This window comes from Nyctibius grandis, chromosome 1, assembly GCF_013368605.1.
Source record: "Nyctibius grandis isolate bNycGra1 chromosome 1, bNycGra1.pri, whole genome shotgun sequence".
NCBI classification, from domain to species: Eukaryota; Metazoa; Chordata; class Aves; order Nyctibiiformes; family Nyctibiidae; genus Nyctibius; species Nyctibius grandis.
In genome coordinates this window covers 40,155,253-40,174,488 of record NC_090658.1, presented here as the reverse complement: position 1 = coordinate 40,174,488, position 19,236 = coordinate 40,155,253, and the positions used below count along the sequence as shown (strand labels likewise).

Sequence of the window (19,236 nt, the reverse complement as noted above, 5' to 3'; positions counted from 1 at the left end):
CCCAAGTATCACCTTCACTTTGATGACAGTCCCACAGGGATCAGACTCACAGGACCAAACAATGCATTTCTCTTTCGTCTTTCTCCTTCTGTGGTTGTTGTCAATGCGTTCTCCTTAAGAGAATGACCATCTTTTCTCTTGGCCTCTCTTGTATCTTCAGACATAGTGACCAGGGCCTGGGTTGGTTTGTTGCTGAGGTTCCCCATCCTTAGGAGAGCACAGCAGGCATGCGGAGGGGATTCAGGAAGGAGGCTGCAGAGCATTGCTGTACACCACTATAACCTAACACTAAGAACGTAAGAATGGCCATATTGATTCAGGCCAAATGTCCTTCTAGTATCCTGTCTCTGTCTAAATTCAACAGCAGATGCCAAGGAGACTGTAAGACTAGAATGAGTACTTCACCAAAATATGCTTGCAGCCTCAACTATTTTCAGCTGCAGGAATTCCTGAGCTTCAGCAGCAGCTTTGTAAACAGAAGGGGGACCTGCCAGGTACATTGTAAATTGATCCAGTTTGAGGCTTTCTGATGAAGGCTGAAGGTTGAAAGAAGCCTTCTATGAAAGACTGGCTCAGCTTCTCTTTGAAATTTTGTTTCAGTGCTTCTGGGATTTTGAACAGCTAACTCTTTAACAGATACCTTTTTATCGTTTCAAACTAAATACATACAAACATCAGTAGTTGTGTATTGCTTTCTGGCACTCACAAGTCTGGTCTGACTACCAACCTTGTGGAGAGGCAGTAATTAACATGGAAATACTTGAATTTACAGTTGATTTTCTGGGCATAATGGATGCCTATAGAACTCTAAAGCATGCTCTGGTTACCTCAGGTAAAACTGCAAGCTGCGTAACAATTACTAAACGGTAAGTTTAAAAAAGTTTCTTTTCTTTGCTGTCACAGGCTATTAAAAGATCTCTGAAGTGTTGGAGATACAAGAACCTACTGAGGAGCTTGTCTAATTAATGGTATTATAGTGGGCAAAATAAATAGAAGAATCCATTTAAAGGGGGAGTGAAACTTCAGATAATATAAAAAATGCATGTGCATCATTAATATTTTAAATTGCTGCATAGATGGAGAGAAATATATTTGATACAGCCTATCTCCAAATGGTTTAAATAGCAAATATATATACATTAAAAATCATTATATATTGATTTGGCCACTTTTACTTACATGGAGACTTGGGTGTCTCCATGTACTTGCAGGGATCCCTCAGGTTCTATTTGAAGTCCTCTGTGAATAAAGTATGATGGAGTGTGAGAGGGGTAAAAGATCCAAACATTTAGTATTCTTGTGTCTGTGTTAAGAGATGACAAAATTCCCACTGCCCTGCAGCAGCTGCTAGATTTGGCCCTGTGCTGCCAAAAATATCATAAAACTGCCTGTGGTTCCACAGTTTAACTTCATTGCCATGTATTTGACTTCAGAAGCGATTATTTTATTCATTATCTCATGTACCCAGTCACTAAATCTGTAAAAGCCCAATTCAGACCCTGCTGAAGCTTATGGGAGTCTTCAGTGACAGCTGGGTTCACACCATAGTGCCATGGGTTTCAGTTCATAAAATCTCAATTTTGAGGCTTGTTTACGGATATTACCAAAACCAGACACAGGTAGAGATTTTTTTCATCTGTGATCTTTAATTGCCATGCAGGATGACAGCGTCACTGTTGTCACTCAGTCTGTCTCATTGCATCTCTAAATCAGCCCTTTGTGCGAGTAGCTCAGTCCACCTGTGGAAGAAAGTTGTTGCTGTCTGATGGCTGTTCATTTTTATGTGAAAGGAGTTTCTAGTCTCTAGTTCCTAATGAGCTCGCTCTGCCCCTATTGATTGTTGGCAGTTCAAATATAGAGGCCAAGGACTTGCAGGCCAGAGAACGCTGTGCTCATCAGATTCTGCAAACGTTGCAGGTGTCTAAGAAACTTATTTTGATCCTGAAACTATATAGTGAATAGTAAAGCAAATGGAGTCTGTGAAGTGAAACCAGTTTTCTGTTTTTTAAAGAAGATAGGTGTAAAGGAGCTTTTTAAAGAAGATAAGTGTAAAGGAGCAGCTCAGCTTTCTTACTCTTCTCAAAAGGGAAAGAATGTGTAAAGTTAGACAGCTAAGTCCATACTTAGCCACCTTATTACTTACCCAGATTTTTGGAAGGAGATGGGCATGCACATTGTCTAGGATCTGTACATATTACCTGGACATGCCAATACAGTATTCCTAAATAACAGTTATGGTGTTTTAATTCCTAGATGGTTTGGAGCTGAGCAACTGAGGCCAGTGTGTCCCCAGCTGATAAACGGGAGATGGCACATGAAAAATTCCCCCATTTTGGGACTTGCTTCACCTGCTTGATTCCCATCCTAGGTTAGCAGATCACTTGGGTGCTGCAAAGTCCATCTTCCTTGCCAATGGATAGGGATTGATTCTTTTAGCAGTTTCACGCTTCTCTGTGAAGCAGAGTTTGGAGCTGTGTGTGAAGAGGAACTTTAAAAGGTCATAAATTGATTACCAGAGATGGAAGCATGACTTGAGGCTTCTGACTGTTTATTTTGCTGTAATGCTGTTAGTTTAATATATTCACGGCTTTACTTTCTGTTTTGACAGCTTATAGTCAGGACCCACTTTCGTATGAGTGCATATTTTTTGGTCTATTTATCTAAATGAACAGTTCTGAGAGCATCAGCATTGAGAAAATAATGTTTCTAACAATTTTTCTCTTAATTTTGACATCCAAAAGGGTATAAATAAAGTTCCCCTGTGGCTGGAAATTCCTCTCATTTGTGTGTGCTCTCTCTGGTGTGTTCAAAAGTGGAGTTTAAGGAGTTTCAGTCTTGTTTCTGTGAGAGCACAAATAAGATTTCTCTCCATCCACCCAGCCATCAATTCTCACAGCATTTACAGAGACTTACTATCTTTGAGGTTCTTATATTATTTGCTCAAAGTTTCTTCAAATTGGCCAACAGGCCAGAAGTTTATTGCTGGAGGTGATGAGGCTGGCAAGTTTGTGCACAGGTACATAGGCAGTATGAACTCTTAAGTGTAACTTTCTTTGGGAACATGTCTAGTGAGTGGCATAGATGAACTGTATAATTTTCATAATATTAATGACAGCCAAAATCTGCCTTTTTTTTTCTTTTTTTTCTGTTCTGCACAGGAGCGTGTGCACTTTCACTGCCCTCTCCTATAATGCTGTGGGCTGAAGGCTCTAGGAGGTCGGCATATAAAATCTTACTTATCAAAATGAGAAGTACTTTGCTGAGTGACCTTCCCAGTTTCCTGGAGATGTCATCTATTTACGCTAGTAGCAGTGCCAAGTGGAGTGGTTTCTAAAAATGAACAGCAGTCAATTTATTTTCAGGTACCACTCCATTTGGGATTGTAATTAGGATAACTAGGGCTGCTCTCCAGCACAGGTAACTGGGAAGGTCATGCTGCCAAATTGTTGGCATCTTGATAAAGGAGTGTAAACTACTGCTGTTGCTACTGCAGATCAAATGAGCCTAACCAGAATGAAGTAATTATGAAATCCTCCCAAAAGATCATGAATATTCATGGATCAATTACCAACATTTGAAGTTAATTTTAGTTTGAGGAAATAACCCTGGTGTTCCACTCTCGGTACATACGAATCATACCACTCCTTGCAAGCAAAGGGCAAAGCGCTCTTGCTTGCTGCTCAGGCTCGCGGGTGCCGCTGTGCGGGCAGCAGTGGGCTGCCTCTGGCCAGGCAGCGTGGGAGTGCTCGGTGTGGCAGCGAGCAGCCTTTCTGTCCCCCCTCCAAATCGCCATGGTGTGTTCACCGGAGCAGCAGCCGAAATGGTCACCTAGCTGCCCGGGGTGTGGGTAACGCAAGAGTTGTGCCACTCTCGTAGGCAGGTGCTTCTTTGCGCTGAAAGGGGAGTTGTGGCTGCTGCCCTGCCCTCTCTACAGGGGCTGTCACCGATGGTGGCTCTTCAGCACGTGTGACCCCAGACGATGATGTTGGCAGCAGCTGAGCTGCAGGGAGCCGAGGCCTTCTGGAAAACAACCCCTTTGCTTAGCCTCTTGAACGCAGAGTGGAGAGCCTTGCTTTAATCAGCCTACTGCTGACCCTGCGAAGGCGGCGAGAGCTGGGGCAGCAGTGCTGCAAGCAAAGGCGCTGAGCAACAGGAGTGGATCCTGCTCTTCATGCTGATGGAGGGCTGTTGGAAATGCCCTTGCTGGGTGTCTCTTTGCTGTGCTCGTGCCAATGTTAGCCGTCAGAGGGGCTGGTGTGAAGGTGGTTTCCAGAACATGTCCTCAGCAGATTGTCAGCGGATGTTTCCTCACGCTTCTTTCTTGCTCTGTGTTTTCCCCTGTCGCTGCCCTATGGGAGGCACAGGCGCTGGCCAGCCGCTCCCCACGCCTTCCCTTCCCAGCGCTCCCGCTGTGCTTCCCGGGCGCAGGCAGCCTGGAGGAGAGGCAGGCAGGCTCCTAAGCTGCTCCAGTTGCTGTTCCATAGCAGATATGACTGTTGCCTTCTCATATAAAGAAACCAAATGGCTTCATAGAGATAAGCTGAGCCAAACTTGTGGTTGCCATAATGCTTCCAAGTAAGGGAGCCAAACAAGGAGGGGCGTGGGGGGAGGGAAGGCTTTTTCCTTCCCTTTGTGAGTGTACCTGGGTAGAAGTTAGCACAGAGCTTGGCCACATGCAGAGTCTTTAAATTATTTAAAATCTGGATCATTATTGGTTTTAACTGTGGGAATTTTTTTCTCCTGTAAATCACAGTCTATTTATTGTGCACGTTTTCTTAACCGGTGGCATTGCTGGTTTTGAGGAATCTGGCTTTAACTCCAACATAGAGTTTCTGAGCCTAATTAGCTCCCTGGATTAATTGAGCTTCTGTTTTTCAGCTAGAATTTATTAGGAGCTGGCACTATAATGAGGCAGATCCTTTTCCTTTTTGATTATCTTTGAGCTTTGTGTGTTTTTAATGGTTGCTTGTGAATGATGTTTGGCTCTGTGCTGGGAGTTGGAGTACAGAGGGGAGAGGGATCATTTTGTCCATTTTCAGTGCAGTTCTCTCTCTGATACCATCACTGGTCTCCAGCAGAGTTGCCCTCCCAACCATCTCTTCCCTCCCACCCCGACACTTGCTCTTGCTATGACTTTAAAGTACATCTGTATCTCTGAGCTCTCGTTTGAGTAACACGTTGACATGTAAATAAGGGTTTATGTCTTCAGTTTGATATTGCCAAAGTGCACCTGAACCAAACCACATAAATTCACGTAGCTGGGGCAAAGACTGTGAGGAACTTTTTTCTTTTGTTGGTTGAATTATCTAAATGAAGCTTGTGCTGCTTTAGCTCCAGTGGTGGCACAAGGCAGAAATGAGAAGATGGAGGAGCCATCTTTCTCTGTACTTCGCCAGGGCTAGCATAGCAGTGTGCAGCTCAGACTTGGGTTGGCAATGTCAGAGACCATGCACTCTTTAATACGTAGGTAAAAGTGAAGCTGTTGTGTGATAGCAACTGCTTTATTGTGAGATAGTTCTACTATGGATAAGCTTGAATTGCTGAGATCAGTCAGTGGGACCTCCAAAGAGCACAGCACTTTTATGTCATTTTTGGGTAACAGAGTATTCCTTGGCTGTTTTGTAGACTGTTTAAGTTTCCTCAGCGTTGGAAGCAACTTTTATGCAAAAGTTACAGCTCTTGAATGAGCTCCTTTTATGGTGAGAGGGAGAGTCTGTTTCAAGGAGTCAAGAGTAGCTGCAGCTATTGAGACTCTGTCGTTTTGTCTTTAATTTTCTTTTTTGTCTTTGGTGAAAAGAAATAAAAGATGCTATTTTGTGCATCTGCCACATGCTTCTGTGGTGTCACAGGCACAAGGATCATTCTGCAATATGAAATTTGCACAGTTAGGCTCTTAAAAGACAAGAATTGTAGGGGAAACCCCCCTACATTTTATATGCATTTTGTAATACTAGAATTTAAGTATAAGTCCCTGTTATCCCATACTTGGCTGCAACAGCACCATTCTCCTGCTCTTGACTGCTGCAGTGTCACATGCCTTCCAGATGTGGCTGTGATTTTCCCAGTACATGAATCTGAGCACAGTATCCCCTCAGTGTAGTCCTTTCAGCTGGCTCCCTCTTCCCCTGAGCAGTGAGCACAGCTTTCTGGGTTGTGCTAGCATACCTCATACAAGATAACTAACTGCAGTGGCAGCAGAGATTTCCACTTTGCTTAATTTTCCCTTTAAGGCTAGTCAGCTTCCACCTGGAACAAGTTCATTATTTCCCCAATGCCTCATTTCACCAGGTGAAGGATTCCCCAGGTTAAAGGTCCAACACATTACCCATCTTTCTTCAACTGCCTCGCTTCGTTCTGCTAACAAAGCCAGGCTTACATGGCTGAACCACCGAGGGCTTTATCACTCCACCTGGCCTCATTTTGCCTATGTCTACACACATTGCTTCCATTTCCTCTTCTCTCTATCAAAATTATTAACGGAAAGGCAAGACATAGCTAGGCAAACTATACTGGTTCATCATGAACTCAGCTGTTACACACCTGTAACATCCGCTATTGGGTTTGTGCATTTTAAGCTATAAACTGTCCTCTGTAGAGATTACCTCCACATAATAAGAGCCAAAACCAAATGGAGTATTTATGTGGTTCCCTTGTTATGCAAGCATTTATTACTATGAGTAAAGCAGTGCATCAGCACAAGGGAGCAGAGTTAAGACTTCATGATCAAAAATAACTGCCATAGTTACTGAGACTTTCCTTTGACATACCTCTATAAATAACTAGATTACAAGACACCTGAGGGCATACAACATCTGATCCTGTCACAATAACACCTTGAGGGAGTTGACAACTTTCTCCTTTTGGCCAAGTGCCTAGGAAGGCACTAAGGTATATGATTAATAGAGAGCACAAACACACACCCTTGCACTTCCTAAAGCTTAGTTATAATATTGTATTGTATCCTTTGTGGAATGTTATTATTTCTATTCCTGATGGTGCTGCTGTTGTCACTGAATAGCCAAAATCCTCACAGCAGTGGGGTGAGAGGAAGGGGAAGACAAAAAAAATTTGTTATTAAGGTGGGGGAAAAAAACCCAAAACAAAGCATATAATAAGATTGGTTAAATAATTCCACAGAAAAATCATTATTCCAAGACTTTAGCTGGATCTTCCTCTCCTGTATTCCTTCCTTCTGTGGAACAGTCTTGTGCTTGCCTCTCCCATACAGAGAATGAGATGCTGGGCAACGAGGACTCCTACAAATTTCCTGAGCGTATTATTTGTTCTTATTGCTTCATTTTCTATTCATGAATTCTATTTTGCAGCCCTAAACAAAAGCAATTACCATTTGCCTCTTTTCTGTGTAGCTCACTTCAAACACATTGCTCACACAGATTCTCATAAAGCTGAAGGATGTGACAGAGGAAGACCCAGGAAGGCACTGCCCATGCCATGCCCCCTCACTCTGGCCTGCGTCTCACCTGTGCAGTGTGATGCAGTCGGCCATGCCAAATTATGGCAGGGTTATGGGGTTCGTCTGCTGGGTATCAGTGAGCAGCTGGGGAGACTTGAGTGGAGACAGGGGCCTTGGAGGTCAGGCAGTGGCAGTGGAGGATGTTAATGAGAGCAAAAGGTGAGGAAAGAGGAGATTAGTATTGGGAGAGGGTCTTGCAATGACTCTGGAGACTGGCAAAGTCAGGTGTAGCTGGTTAGACTACAGCAGGATGAAATGGAGCTGTGCTGGGCTATTTAGGTGAGGAGCTGCAGGTAAGGATCATGGTATGGGAATGAGAATGAGTAAGAGGTCAGATGAGGAAAGCCCAGGATAGACACTGATAGAAGAGAACAGGATTGTCTGATGAGAGAAGAGCATGGCAAAAAACAGATGTGAACACATGAGAGCACAGCTCTTCTACAGCGCAGCAATGCTCCTGAGTCTCACTGTTTTATTACAGGCAGCTAATACTAGCAAAACCTTATGGTAAAATGCAAGTCATGTCCTTCTTCTCTGTCACTTGTCCATAAGAAAGGTGGCAGCCAGCTGCTGCTGCCAGCTGATTGGCTAGTTCAGCAACTGAGGCTTTCTAATACATAGGAAGGTTCCAGGCTTGCTGATGTCTCATTGAAGTGTAAACACAAATCCATGTGAAATTACATAGAAATGTATCATAAGAGCATTCAGATTGTGAAATCAATCGCTACAGGGGCAGGAAATGCCAGAATTAAGGTTGTCCTGGCAAATTTACTCTGGCCCCATGGGCTATATATTGTGTTGTCTTTGCAGGATTTTTCCCCTGCCCTTAAAACTACCATCTTTTTCAAGGCAGATACAGAACCGGCTTTGGAGATGAATCAGGACTGTAGAGCAATGTGGTCATTGTCGATAAATTCCTTCCCTAATTTGTAGCAGAAGTTGGGAGGCATATGGAAAACGGGACTGAGGGCTGTGGAAGAGAAGGGAAGTATTCTGAAGGGAGCTGGTACCACCTTCAGAACTGGCTCTGCCAGTGCATTCCTAAAAATTTTAGGTGATCTATTAATTGCATGTTCCTGGTTTTCTGGGTACCCAGGTTGAGAATCAGCTGCCCCAATTTGTCTGCAGCAGTAATCAAAGTTAGCTGTACTTTGAATATAAAAGACTATATAATGCTCAGTACTCTGAAAGATCAGTGCTTCATGCCGAACACCTATACTTAGTGAAGTCTTCAGTGCTGCAGGTGTTATCAGGGGATTATATACCTCACCTCAGAGGCATTCATCAGATACTGCATTGATGAGCTCCACAGGAAAAAAAAAAAGGCCTTTGAAGAAATCAATCATTCTGGATTCAGAGCTGAGTTTGTATAGTCCTAACAGTAGATAAGGCATAAGTCCTCACATTAAAAGGCAAGGATTAAATGAAAGACTGAATAACTTCTTGTTCAGTGAGCATTGTTTATCCTGTGCAGTGATTGAGGCAGGGGTCTAGTGGAAAAATTGTATCCAGTCATGAAGTTATAGACTTGGACTTAATGCACAGAGGCACGTGGGATTTAGGCAGTGTCCAAGGAAACGTATCATGATCTTCATTCTTCTAATGAAAGATTATGTATTGTTTGAATCTGAGTATAACTAATCATTCACGAGGAAGGAAAATACAGACATGTATCAGAGGAGCAAAAAGATGTACATTTTTCCTTCTTACTGAGCAATTAAAGGACTAATTTACACTGATCCTAGTTTGCATAGTGAAGTCTCAGAAGAGAAGGAATAGAGAACGCTGTGCTCACTGCAGCACTGTCACATCTCTCGTTTGGGGAGTTTTAATACCTACTAGGGTTCCTTAGTGGCAGCCATGAGAGACTCAGAAAATGGCACTATGAGTCCTCCAGTAGCTGCTGTAATGTGAGAGGGTGGAAATACAGAATCACAGAATCAATCAGGTTGGAAGAGACCTCTGGGATCATCGAGTCCAACCATTGCCCTGACACCACCATGTCAGCTAGACCATGGCACTAAGTGCCATGTCCAGTCTTTTCTTAAACACCTCCAGAGATGGTGACTCCACCACCTCCCTGGGCAGCCTGTTCCAATGTCTAATGACCCTTTCTGAGAAGACATGCTTCCTAATGTCCAACCTGAGCCTCCCCTGGCAAAGCTTGAGGCTATGTCCTCTTGTCCTATCGCTAGTTGCCTGGGAGAAGAGGCCGACTCCCACTCCACTACAACCTCCCTTCAGGTAGTTGTAGACTGCAATAAGGTCACCTCTGAGCCTCCTCTTCTCCAGGCTAAACAACCCCAGCTCCCTCAGCCATTCCTCATAGGTCAAACCCTCCAGACCCTTCACCAGCTTGGTCGCCCTCCTCTGGACTCACTCCAACACCTCAACATCTTTCTTGAAGTGTGGGGCCCAGAACTGGACACAGTACTCAAGATGCGGCCTCACCAGTGCCGAGTACAGAGGGACGATCACTTCCCTAGACCGGCTGGCTACACTATTCCTAATAGAGGCCAGGATGCCATTGGCCTTCTTGGCCACCTGGGCACACTGCTGGCTCGTGTTTAGCCGGCTGTCGATCAGCACCCCCAGGTCTCTTTCCGCCGGGCCGCTTTCTAACCACTCTTCCCCCAGCCTGTAGAGCTGCATGGGGTTGTTGTGGCCAAAGTGTAAGACCCGGCACTTGTTCTTGTTGAACCTCATGCTGTTGGTCTCGGCCCATCTATCTAACCTGTCCAAATCCCTCTGAAGGGCCTTCCTACCCTCCAGCAGATCGACACTCCCACCCAGCTTGGTGTCATCTGCAAATTTACTGAGGGTGCACTCAATCCCTACGTCTAGATCATCTATAAAGATATTGAACAGCACCGGCCCCAGAACTGAGCCCTGGGGAACACTGCTAGTGACCGGCAGCCAGTTGGACTTTGCCCCATTCACCACCACTCTCTGGGCTCGGCCATCCAGCCAGTTTTTAACCCATTTAAGAGTCCACCCATCCAAGTCCCAGGCAGCCAGTTTGTCTAGGAGGAGTTAAGGGAGCAGCATGGAGAAGAAAGAGCTCCTCCCCATGTGAAGGGCTGCTACTCCATGGAACGAACTGGAGATTTCTGCCTGGAAGTCCTCACAGTCCTTCCTTTCTGGATCCTCTGTATGACATACTTCCTAGAGACATCTGAGTGTAGTTTCCTGCCCCCAGGGTTCCTGCCTCTGGACTTTTCCAGAGATAGAGCTTTGCCTTCTTTATTTTGGGGTTTTACCTGTGTGGGATATATGAATAGTATTTAGTAGTATTTTGCTGTAGCCATGATGATCTAAGGAGCTAGGCAAGAAAAGATTTGCAAGTAATGCTAAGGTATTTTATTAGACCAAGTGATGCAGTTAGAAGAATGAGATAACTTTTAAGTACTGAAAAGGCTACAGAATGGTCTTACTGATATAAAGGCTTTGGAGTCTGAACTGTGGTATCCTTCTGACCCCATCTTCATTGTTCTCTGTGTATTATATCCCCATATTCATGATAGGTTATGGTAAATTTCCTAAACTGTAAAAACATTAGTGGATGGGATAGAAGTACCTTTAAAATCAAGACAGGTATATAAAATGGGGTCATTGTGTTGCTCTGGCATATCATTTTACTACTCGAGAATAAAAATGGACCATTAGCATTCCTGAGGATCTCCCCTTTGCTATAAAGACATTGATGCAATTCACTGTTCTGCTGCAAGAAGTCTGGGACTTTCTACAAACCAGCCTCTGCTTAATAACAGGGAGCAACATGCACCCAGGAGCAGCAACCCTTCTGTGAGGTCTTCAAAATTTCCTGTGTCTTAGTTTAGTTTTCACAGACAGACGATCGACAAAGGTCGACAAAGGTTCCTTCTCAAAGCTCTTCCAGTGCAGAAGTGCAGACCTTCTCTTTGTAAAACTTCTGCTTCCACATGAAATTTTGCTTTTCCAAATACCAGCTCATGAATCACCTAATGAAACAATGCAGAGCCTTTCTTTTTTTTCAGGCAGAAATGCCATGTCAGCATTTGGAAGAACAAAGCATCTACTTTGTCTCGTACTGTCTGTCAAGCAAATTTCAGTGAGACATCCAAAATATTTTACCAATATTTTACTTGATGAGAATAGGGTGAGTTAAAAATTAAGCTGCACATTTTTTGTGTTATTGTGTTCTCTTTGATTTTCTTTCTTTCCTTTAGAAGTTAGTAGGTGCTATTGTGAGAGATCAGTGAACCGTGAACAGGTGAACTTGTCTTATGACAATGTCCAGAATTAACAAAAATCTGTTTTTAGCAAATTTCTTCCTCTTTATTTTATTTTTCAGTGTACAATAGTGACATGAGGCTAGTTGTTTTGTCTGGGTGCAAAGTGAAGTTGATAGTCAAGATGCAGACAGTGCTGAATGAGCGAATTCTGAAATTAGAAATTGGTGTTGGCTGGGCTTTTGTGCTGCTAGGTTTCAGGCTTTAATCCTAAACAAATCTGCCCTTTAGTTCCTATCTGATATATGCCAGAGGATCATTTGAATTATAGAATAGGAATTTCCTCTGTATCATCATTCTTCTTCCAAGTGTGTATTTCAGTACAAGGCAGATGGCACAGATTATTTTATATATTCGTAATGCATATACCTCTAGGAAAGCCAAGCTGCAGTGTGCTGATGCTGGCTGCATGGGTTATGTATTTATTCTCAGGAGACCAACATGTTCAGAATGTATTCTTTTGCCCTCTCCCCTGTCGTCTCATGTTTTGCTATGATAGAAGCACTAGCAAATGAAAGGCTTGTTATTGATTTCTGTGCAGATGTTAATAATTTCCGTGTAACTCTGCATTGGAGTGGCAGTAACTGATGTACAAAATTTGACATCTTAATTATTCCTTGATGGAAAGGAAGGCCACTTACCTGAGGTATGGCAGCCTATTAACTATGGATCTGTGAATTCAAAGCAGGCTTAGGTCACTCACAAGTGAAATGAGTGAGGCTGTCTCAGTACAGTCTTTATGGATGTTTGCTTCTCAAAGACACCAGACTGCCTTCAATGTGTCTGGAGCAGATGGAAGCAGAAATCCTGAAACAAAAAAATGTTTTACTTCCAGTATTGCTAGCGTAGCTGAAATCACAAGTACTGGAAATCTCAGGATAAGCACAATTTATGAGCTCCCCAGACTTATTGCTAGATGCATCAAAATATGCATACCAAATGCTGTTGTTTACTCCATCAAAAAGAGACATTCAAGAATTTTGGTGTTTGTCAGTCCCATGCAGTAGACATAGCTTCAGTTCCCAGCAATTGTAGCTTTATGCAGAATTCCCATAAGCTGGAAATGTTAAGTGGACGACCAAGGGCACACATGCACCATAGTTCATTAGCAGATAATGAACGGTGGGCCCCAAAAATCTGATCCCCAGCCACTGAAGGTATTGCTATCATTACAAAGGTGAAAGCAATTCCTTTAGCAATAGGTAGATATGAGGCTGCTGCTGTCTTTGCTTTCAGCTGTATTTAACTATCATCCACAACCTTTAGTGTAGGAGAGGCTCTCTTCAAGAGGATGCCATATCCCAACTAATCATCCAGTAGACCTGTACACCTTGTAGCTAAAACTCTCTTTAAAAATTATATCGTGCATTTCTGACTACAGGATTAGATGACCACCACAGAAGCATTATATATGCGTCATTATGCTGTTAAAATTCATATTCTTAGTCCAGTCACAGACAGCCCCACAATAAGGCATCAGCATTTCAAAAGCTGTCCTATGCTGAACAATAGAGTAAATGGCAAGAACAGAAAATTTGATTTCCGCCTCAGTGGAAGAAAAGATCTAATATGAAAGAACAATTGTGCGAAGTCTTAAGGCTTGATTGTTTTGTATTTCACCAGCATCATCCAAAATTAATTTCACTGGTTTAAATATTATTATTATTGAGGTACCCAGTGCCCTAGAAGGCAAGAAAAAATTTGGGTCCTCTAATGTAATCTACTGCCCTCTTGTTCTCCAGAGCTGGGCCAGAGTTTGCTTGCCCACTGCGCACTGGAAAACAACAAACAGCAGTTTGATGTTTGAGGCAGCGGCTCCTTAACAGTTCGTCTCCAGAGCTGTTCTGCATCTCTGTATCGGCAGTGGTAAGAATGCAGAAGGACGGAGGCCAGAAGAAGACAGAAAGGGGGAACTGAAGAGCAAAGAAGTTTAAATTGTAGTCCAGGGTCTTTCAGCATGCTCAGCTGCAGACACAACATAGTGCAAACCTAAGGAAGGAAACTAATTAGGATTCCATTAAAAAGAGGAGAAAAAAAATCTCACTGAGACCTAAGTCACATCATGATGGTCAAAGTGAAACCTTGCTCACTAATGTAGCCTTAATTCATTTTATTTTGCAGAGACAGCAAGCTCACCATGTTGCTTCGGGAGTCCTTGGGGAATATGAACTGCCGCACCACAATGATAGCTCACATTTCAGCCGCTGCAGGGAACTACGCTGAGACGCTGTCCACCATCCAGATTGCATCAAGGGTCCTCAGGATGAAGAAAAAGAAAACTAAGGTAAGACAACATATAACTCCCTTCTTGTAGTGGTGGAGGAGGGAGGAAGAAGGACCCTGAAGGATCCTTAATAGGGTAGAGCAGCATGTAACAAAATCAGTAATCAATGCCAGAGTGCGTGGGTTGTACGTACCCTGTCCTAGGCAAGTGGCTTAGAGCACGTAGCAGAGACTAGGCGGGGTAAGTGCTTCAGATTCAGATACAGAGAAGTGAGTTCAGACATATCTGCTATAGCAGGTTTGTAAGCTGGCCTCATTTAATGATATAGCTGTCAGAGAGCATTTATTTTCAGTTATGCTCTTAGTGCTAATGAAATAATAAGGAATGAAACTGACGCAGAGTTAAAGGAAATTGGGATTAATGAAGAATTAGATTCTCTATGCTTCTCAGAGAGAGAAGGAGCAAAAGAAATGCAAAGCAGTATGTCCATTGCCAGCATTGATGCCCCTTTTATTCCCTCTGCGTCTAAATACAGGTGATAGATTTTCCAAGAAGTAGAGTGAGAATAGACTGTATCCACTTTCATGTGTTAGAGTCCTGGTTCCTTCTGTACAGCTTACGGTGTGAATTGGGCATGAGTAAGCCTATGGATGGACAAAACCTTTTTTGTCAATGGGATTGAAGAGAGACAAGTAAAGGGATTCAGTCCACACACCACCACAGCAGTGTGTCTCCAGAGACCTCTGACTGCACGTTACACAATTCCACACAGTGGTAGTATGACCAAATGGGGATTGTCTTTATTTTCTGTGCCTTATTTGTGTAACGAGTTTTCTTGTTCCTCTTCTCACACACACATGCACGCACACACATGCGATCAGAAAAGCCTTTGCAAAATGTCTGTTTTTTTTGGCCAGGCTCAATTAAGGGAGGGATCCTAATCCATTTGTTCAGTACCTTTCTTTTGAAGTCTCATGATTTTGAGTGGGGGACAGAGTTGGGGCATTGGATTCTCCATTGAACACTGTTGTGTGTTTGCTGTAGCGCTGTGGATAAGAAGCTTCAGAGCTCTGTGCCTTAGTTCAGAGATTTCCTAGTTTAGATGTGACTGTGACCTTTTGGTGTATGCGCTTTGTGCAAGGAGCTGTTTGCAATGCTGAAATGTCATGGTCTCTCTTTCTCATATTGCAGTACACATCGAGTTCTTCTGGAGGAGAGAGCTCTTGTGAGGAGGGCAGGATGCGGAGGCCAACCCAGCTGAGGCCTTTCCATTCTAGAAACACTGTTGACCCAGACTTCCCTATTTTGCATTTATCAAGTGATCCTGATTATTCGTCCAGCAGTGAGCAGTCATGTGACACAGTGATTTACGTTGGCCCCAATGGCACTGCCCTTTCTGATAAGGAACTGACAGATAATGAGGGTCCCCCTGACTTTGTTCCCATAGTTCCTGCTCTGCAAAAGACCAGAAATGAGGGCAGGCTGGAGGAAGTGAGTGAATCCGGGCCCAGCACATCTGAAAGAGACTGCCTGAAGTGCAACACCTTTGCAGAGCTCCAGGAGAGGCTGGATTGCATAGATGGCAGTGAAGAGACCGACAAATTTCCCTTTGAAGAGATGCCTGCTCAATTTAGCTCAAACCAGATGTCTAAGTGCTCTATCTCAAGCCAGATGGCAGAGCTTAGCCACTTACCAGAGTCAGATAAGGAAGATACGATGCCAGAATGTCAGCATCCTGATAGAGAAGCCAAGGAAAACATAATTGCAACACCCAGCAAAACTAAAAGAAATCACTCCCCTGTTCCTTCTGGAGCTCTTACTAATGTTTCAACTCCATCTTCTCCCAGGAGTGTAACAGGCAGCTCTAGTAAAGAGCTTGGCTCTTGTCAGTTAGCACACAGCACCAGCTTGCAGAGCAGCAGAGAAGGTCTCAACACATGTGGATTTGTGGAAGGCAAACCTCGGCCAATGGGTTCTCCCCGACTTGGCATTGCAAGCCTCTCAAAGACATCTGAGTACAAGCCACCAACTTCTCCTTCCCAGAGGTGCAAGGTCTATACACAGAAAGGAGTCCTGCCCAGCTCCACTCCCCCACCAGCTCCCCTGAGTAAGGATACTGGGATGATGTCTAGTGAATCTTTATTGCAGCCAGAAATCCGGACCCCACCTGTAGGCATGAGCCCTCAGATCATGAAGAAGTCTGTGTCCTCTATCAATGGGGATTTTGAAGAGACCGTTCTCGATGAAGATCGGCAACAAAGCATTTCTCCAGAATCCAAGAAGGAGATTCTGAGCACCACCATGGTGACTGTGCAGCAGCCATTAGAGCTGAATGGAGAGGACGAGCTGGTGTTCACCCTTGTAGAAGAGCTAACCATTAGTGGGGTCCTTGACAATGGGCGCCCAACCAGTATCATCAGTTTTAACAGTGACTGCTCTGTACAGGCTTTGGCCTCTGGCTCTAGGCCAGTCAGTATTATCAGCAGCATATCTGAAGACCTTGAATGTTACTCCAGTGCAGCTCCTGTGTCTGAAGTCAGCATCACACAGTTCCTTCCACTTCCAAAGCTGGGCCTGGATGACAAATCGCAGGATGATGGCAGCAGGCGCTCATCCATCAGCTCATGGTTGAGTGAAATGAGTACAGGGAGTGATGGTGAACAGTCGTGCCACAGCTTCATAGCCCAGGCGTGCTATGGGCATGGGGAAGCAATGGCAGAACCCCCTGTCTCCGAGTTTGCAAGCACCATACAAAGTGCCAGCATGATTTGTGTAAGTGACAAAGAGAAGCCAGTGACTGACAACATGCTCATACTGTCAGAAATGGGGGAGGAAGCTTTCGGCAAAGTGCCACCCATCAAAGGCTGTAAAATATCAGCTCTAGGGAAAACTACTGTCACAATTAAAAACACCGCAAGCCTCAGCAGCTGTGAAGGCTACATCCCAATGAAGACAAACATTACTGTGTATCCATGTATTGCCGTTAATCCCTTCAAAGCACAAGTCACTGATGACTCTGTACCGGCAGTAACTGCAGACCCAATGGTTGCTCATCCCAATGACGGGAAAGAATCCAGTGCTAAGAAGGATATCAAATTTGAAGACCCTTGGCTGAAGAGAGAAGAAGATGTAAAAAAGGACAGCTCTGGGAGCAGTGATGGGCCAAGGCCTGACATGGCCACAGTTTCAGCCAAGCCTGAGCACAGCACAAAGCAGTCCTCAACAGACAGGTTCAGCAGCAGCAGCAGCAGCAGTGGGGACACCTCTATCTCCCCAGGATCTGACAGTCTAAAGAGGATTGTGGATGGATGTGAAGTGGCAGTGTTGGGCTCTGCAACCCAAAGCCCTGTTCATTCCAGTGATGGCTTGAAGAATGGCAGCCTCCCTCAAGGGCTCCCAAAGGCAAACAAGCTGGAGGAACCTGACAGTCACCTCCATCCTACTGCCACTGACAGCAGCGGAGTCAGCAATCCTGCCCTCCCCCAGTTTTCTAAGGCTAGCCTTGACAAGAAAATGGCCTCTCCCAAACACTGTGTCCTCACTCGTCCCAAAGGGACCCCTCCTCTGCCACCGGTGAGGAAGTCAAGCTTGGATCAGAAGAACAGAGCCAGCCCCCAGCACAGTGCAGCCAGCAGCACCACGAGCAGTCCCTCCAGCCAGCCTGGGTCCTTCCTGACCAGCTTCCCCGAGGAGCTGAATGCCAAACAGAAGGGCCCTGCCATTGACAGCAGCAGCAACAACAGCAGCAGCAAGCTCTTCAGTGCCAAACTGGAGCAGCTCGCCAGCAGGACCAACTCCCTCGGGAGGTCCACAGGAAGCCACTATGAGTGTTTGTCACTGGAAAGAGCAGAAAGCCTGTCCTCTGTGAGCTCCAAAATGAGCCCTGTCAAGGACACCACCATGCCTAGGGCCGGAAGGAGCCTCAGCCGCAGTGTCATGTCCTCACCCACCAACTCGGGCCTCTCCCAGTCTGCAGGTGCCTCCCCAAAAGCCAGCCAGTCAAAGATCTCTGCAGTCAGCAAGCTCCTGCTGGCAAGTCCCAAGGCCCGCAGCCTGTCTGCCTCTGCCACCAAAACACTCAGCTTCTCGACCAAGTCTCTGCCTCAGTCCATAGGGCAGAGCTCCAGTTTGCCTCCAAGTGGGAAGAACATGTCCTGGTCAACACAGTCCCTCAGCAGAAACCGGGGCTCCAGCCTTGCTTCCAAATTGCCCCTTCGGGCCGTCAACGGGAGGATTTCGGAGCTGCTCCAAGGCAGCGCCAGTGCCAGAGGCTTACAGCCACGGGGAAGCTCAGAGGCAGATGAGCGTGGGGCCCTTCCCGGAGATGAGAAGCCAGCTGTTCACATACTACCCTCCCCTTACAGCAAGATCACCCCTCCTCGGAAACCTCACCGCTGCAGCAGTGGTCACGGGAGCGACAACAGCAGTGTCCTGAGCGGGGAGCTGCCCCCCGCCATGGGGAAAACAGCCCTCTTCTACCACAGTGGGGGGAGCAGTGGCTACGAGAGCATGATGAGGGACAGCGAGGCGACGGGGAGCGCCTCTTCAGCACAAGACTCCATGAGCGAGAACAGCAGCTCCGTGAGCGGCAGGTGCCGAAGTCTCAAAAATCCAAAGAAACGATCAAATGCAGGTAAGCTTGTGGTTGTGTGAAAGAGGGACGCAGACCAAAGCAGTTAACTAGTTCATGATGGGGAGGCTAGCCCTAAAGGTGAGCTAGTTCATTACCAGCTCTATGTCTTAGCAGAGAAGCAAGGCCAGGGTAAGTGTCCTCAGCTCCAAGTTTCTTCATTTTGCAATATGCACAAATCCTGCATGGTTACATTGCCTTTGCAGTGGAGTGCCCCCCTCACCCACGTCACTTAGGTTTACTTTGCTTGAACAGAAGAACATTTATCCCTAAAACTGATTAGTAATGCCAATGACAGTCACATTCTGGTATTTATTTATACAAATATTTTTCTGATCTGATTCCAGAAAGATGCCTTTGTGACGTGGTGAAATGTAACTGTTAGGCACTTTGGGCACAGACTCGCCTCTTGACATGCATGTGTTTCACCAGCACAAGACCAGAGTCTTGCTGAATAGCAGTATCTGTTGTGAGCCCACTTTTGCTCCTTGTGTGGTCTGCGTGCCCAAAGGTGCAAGATGCCCTGCAGCTGAAACCACCACTGAGTTCCTTCTTCCCACCTAGAAGATGGAACAAAGTTGTGCCCATGCCCCTTGAAAGATGTTATCCTGCCTCTAAGACCCTTGGTTTTTAACTT

At 45.1% G+C, this 19,236-nt stretch overlaps 1 protein-coding gene across 1 annotated transcript in view; it reads left to right on the top strand.

Moving 5' to 3' along the window:
- Window positions 1–19,236, top strand: part of KIF26B (kinesin family member 26B) — a 303,945-nt gene that overhangs the window by 268,047 nt on the left and 16,662 nt on the right. The window contains exons 11-12 of the mRNA XM_068400416.1: window positions 13,867–14,029; window positions 15,161–18,602. Of these exons, the coding sequence (XP_068256517.1) occupies window positions 13,867–14,029; window positions 15,161–18,602 (3,605 nt within the window). The remainder of the gene's footprint in view (window positions 1–13,866; window positions 14,030–15,160; window positions 18,603–19,236) is intronic.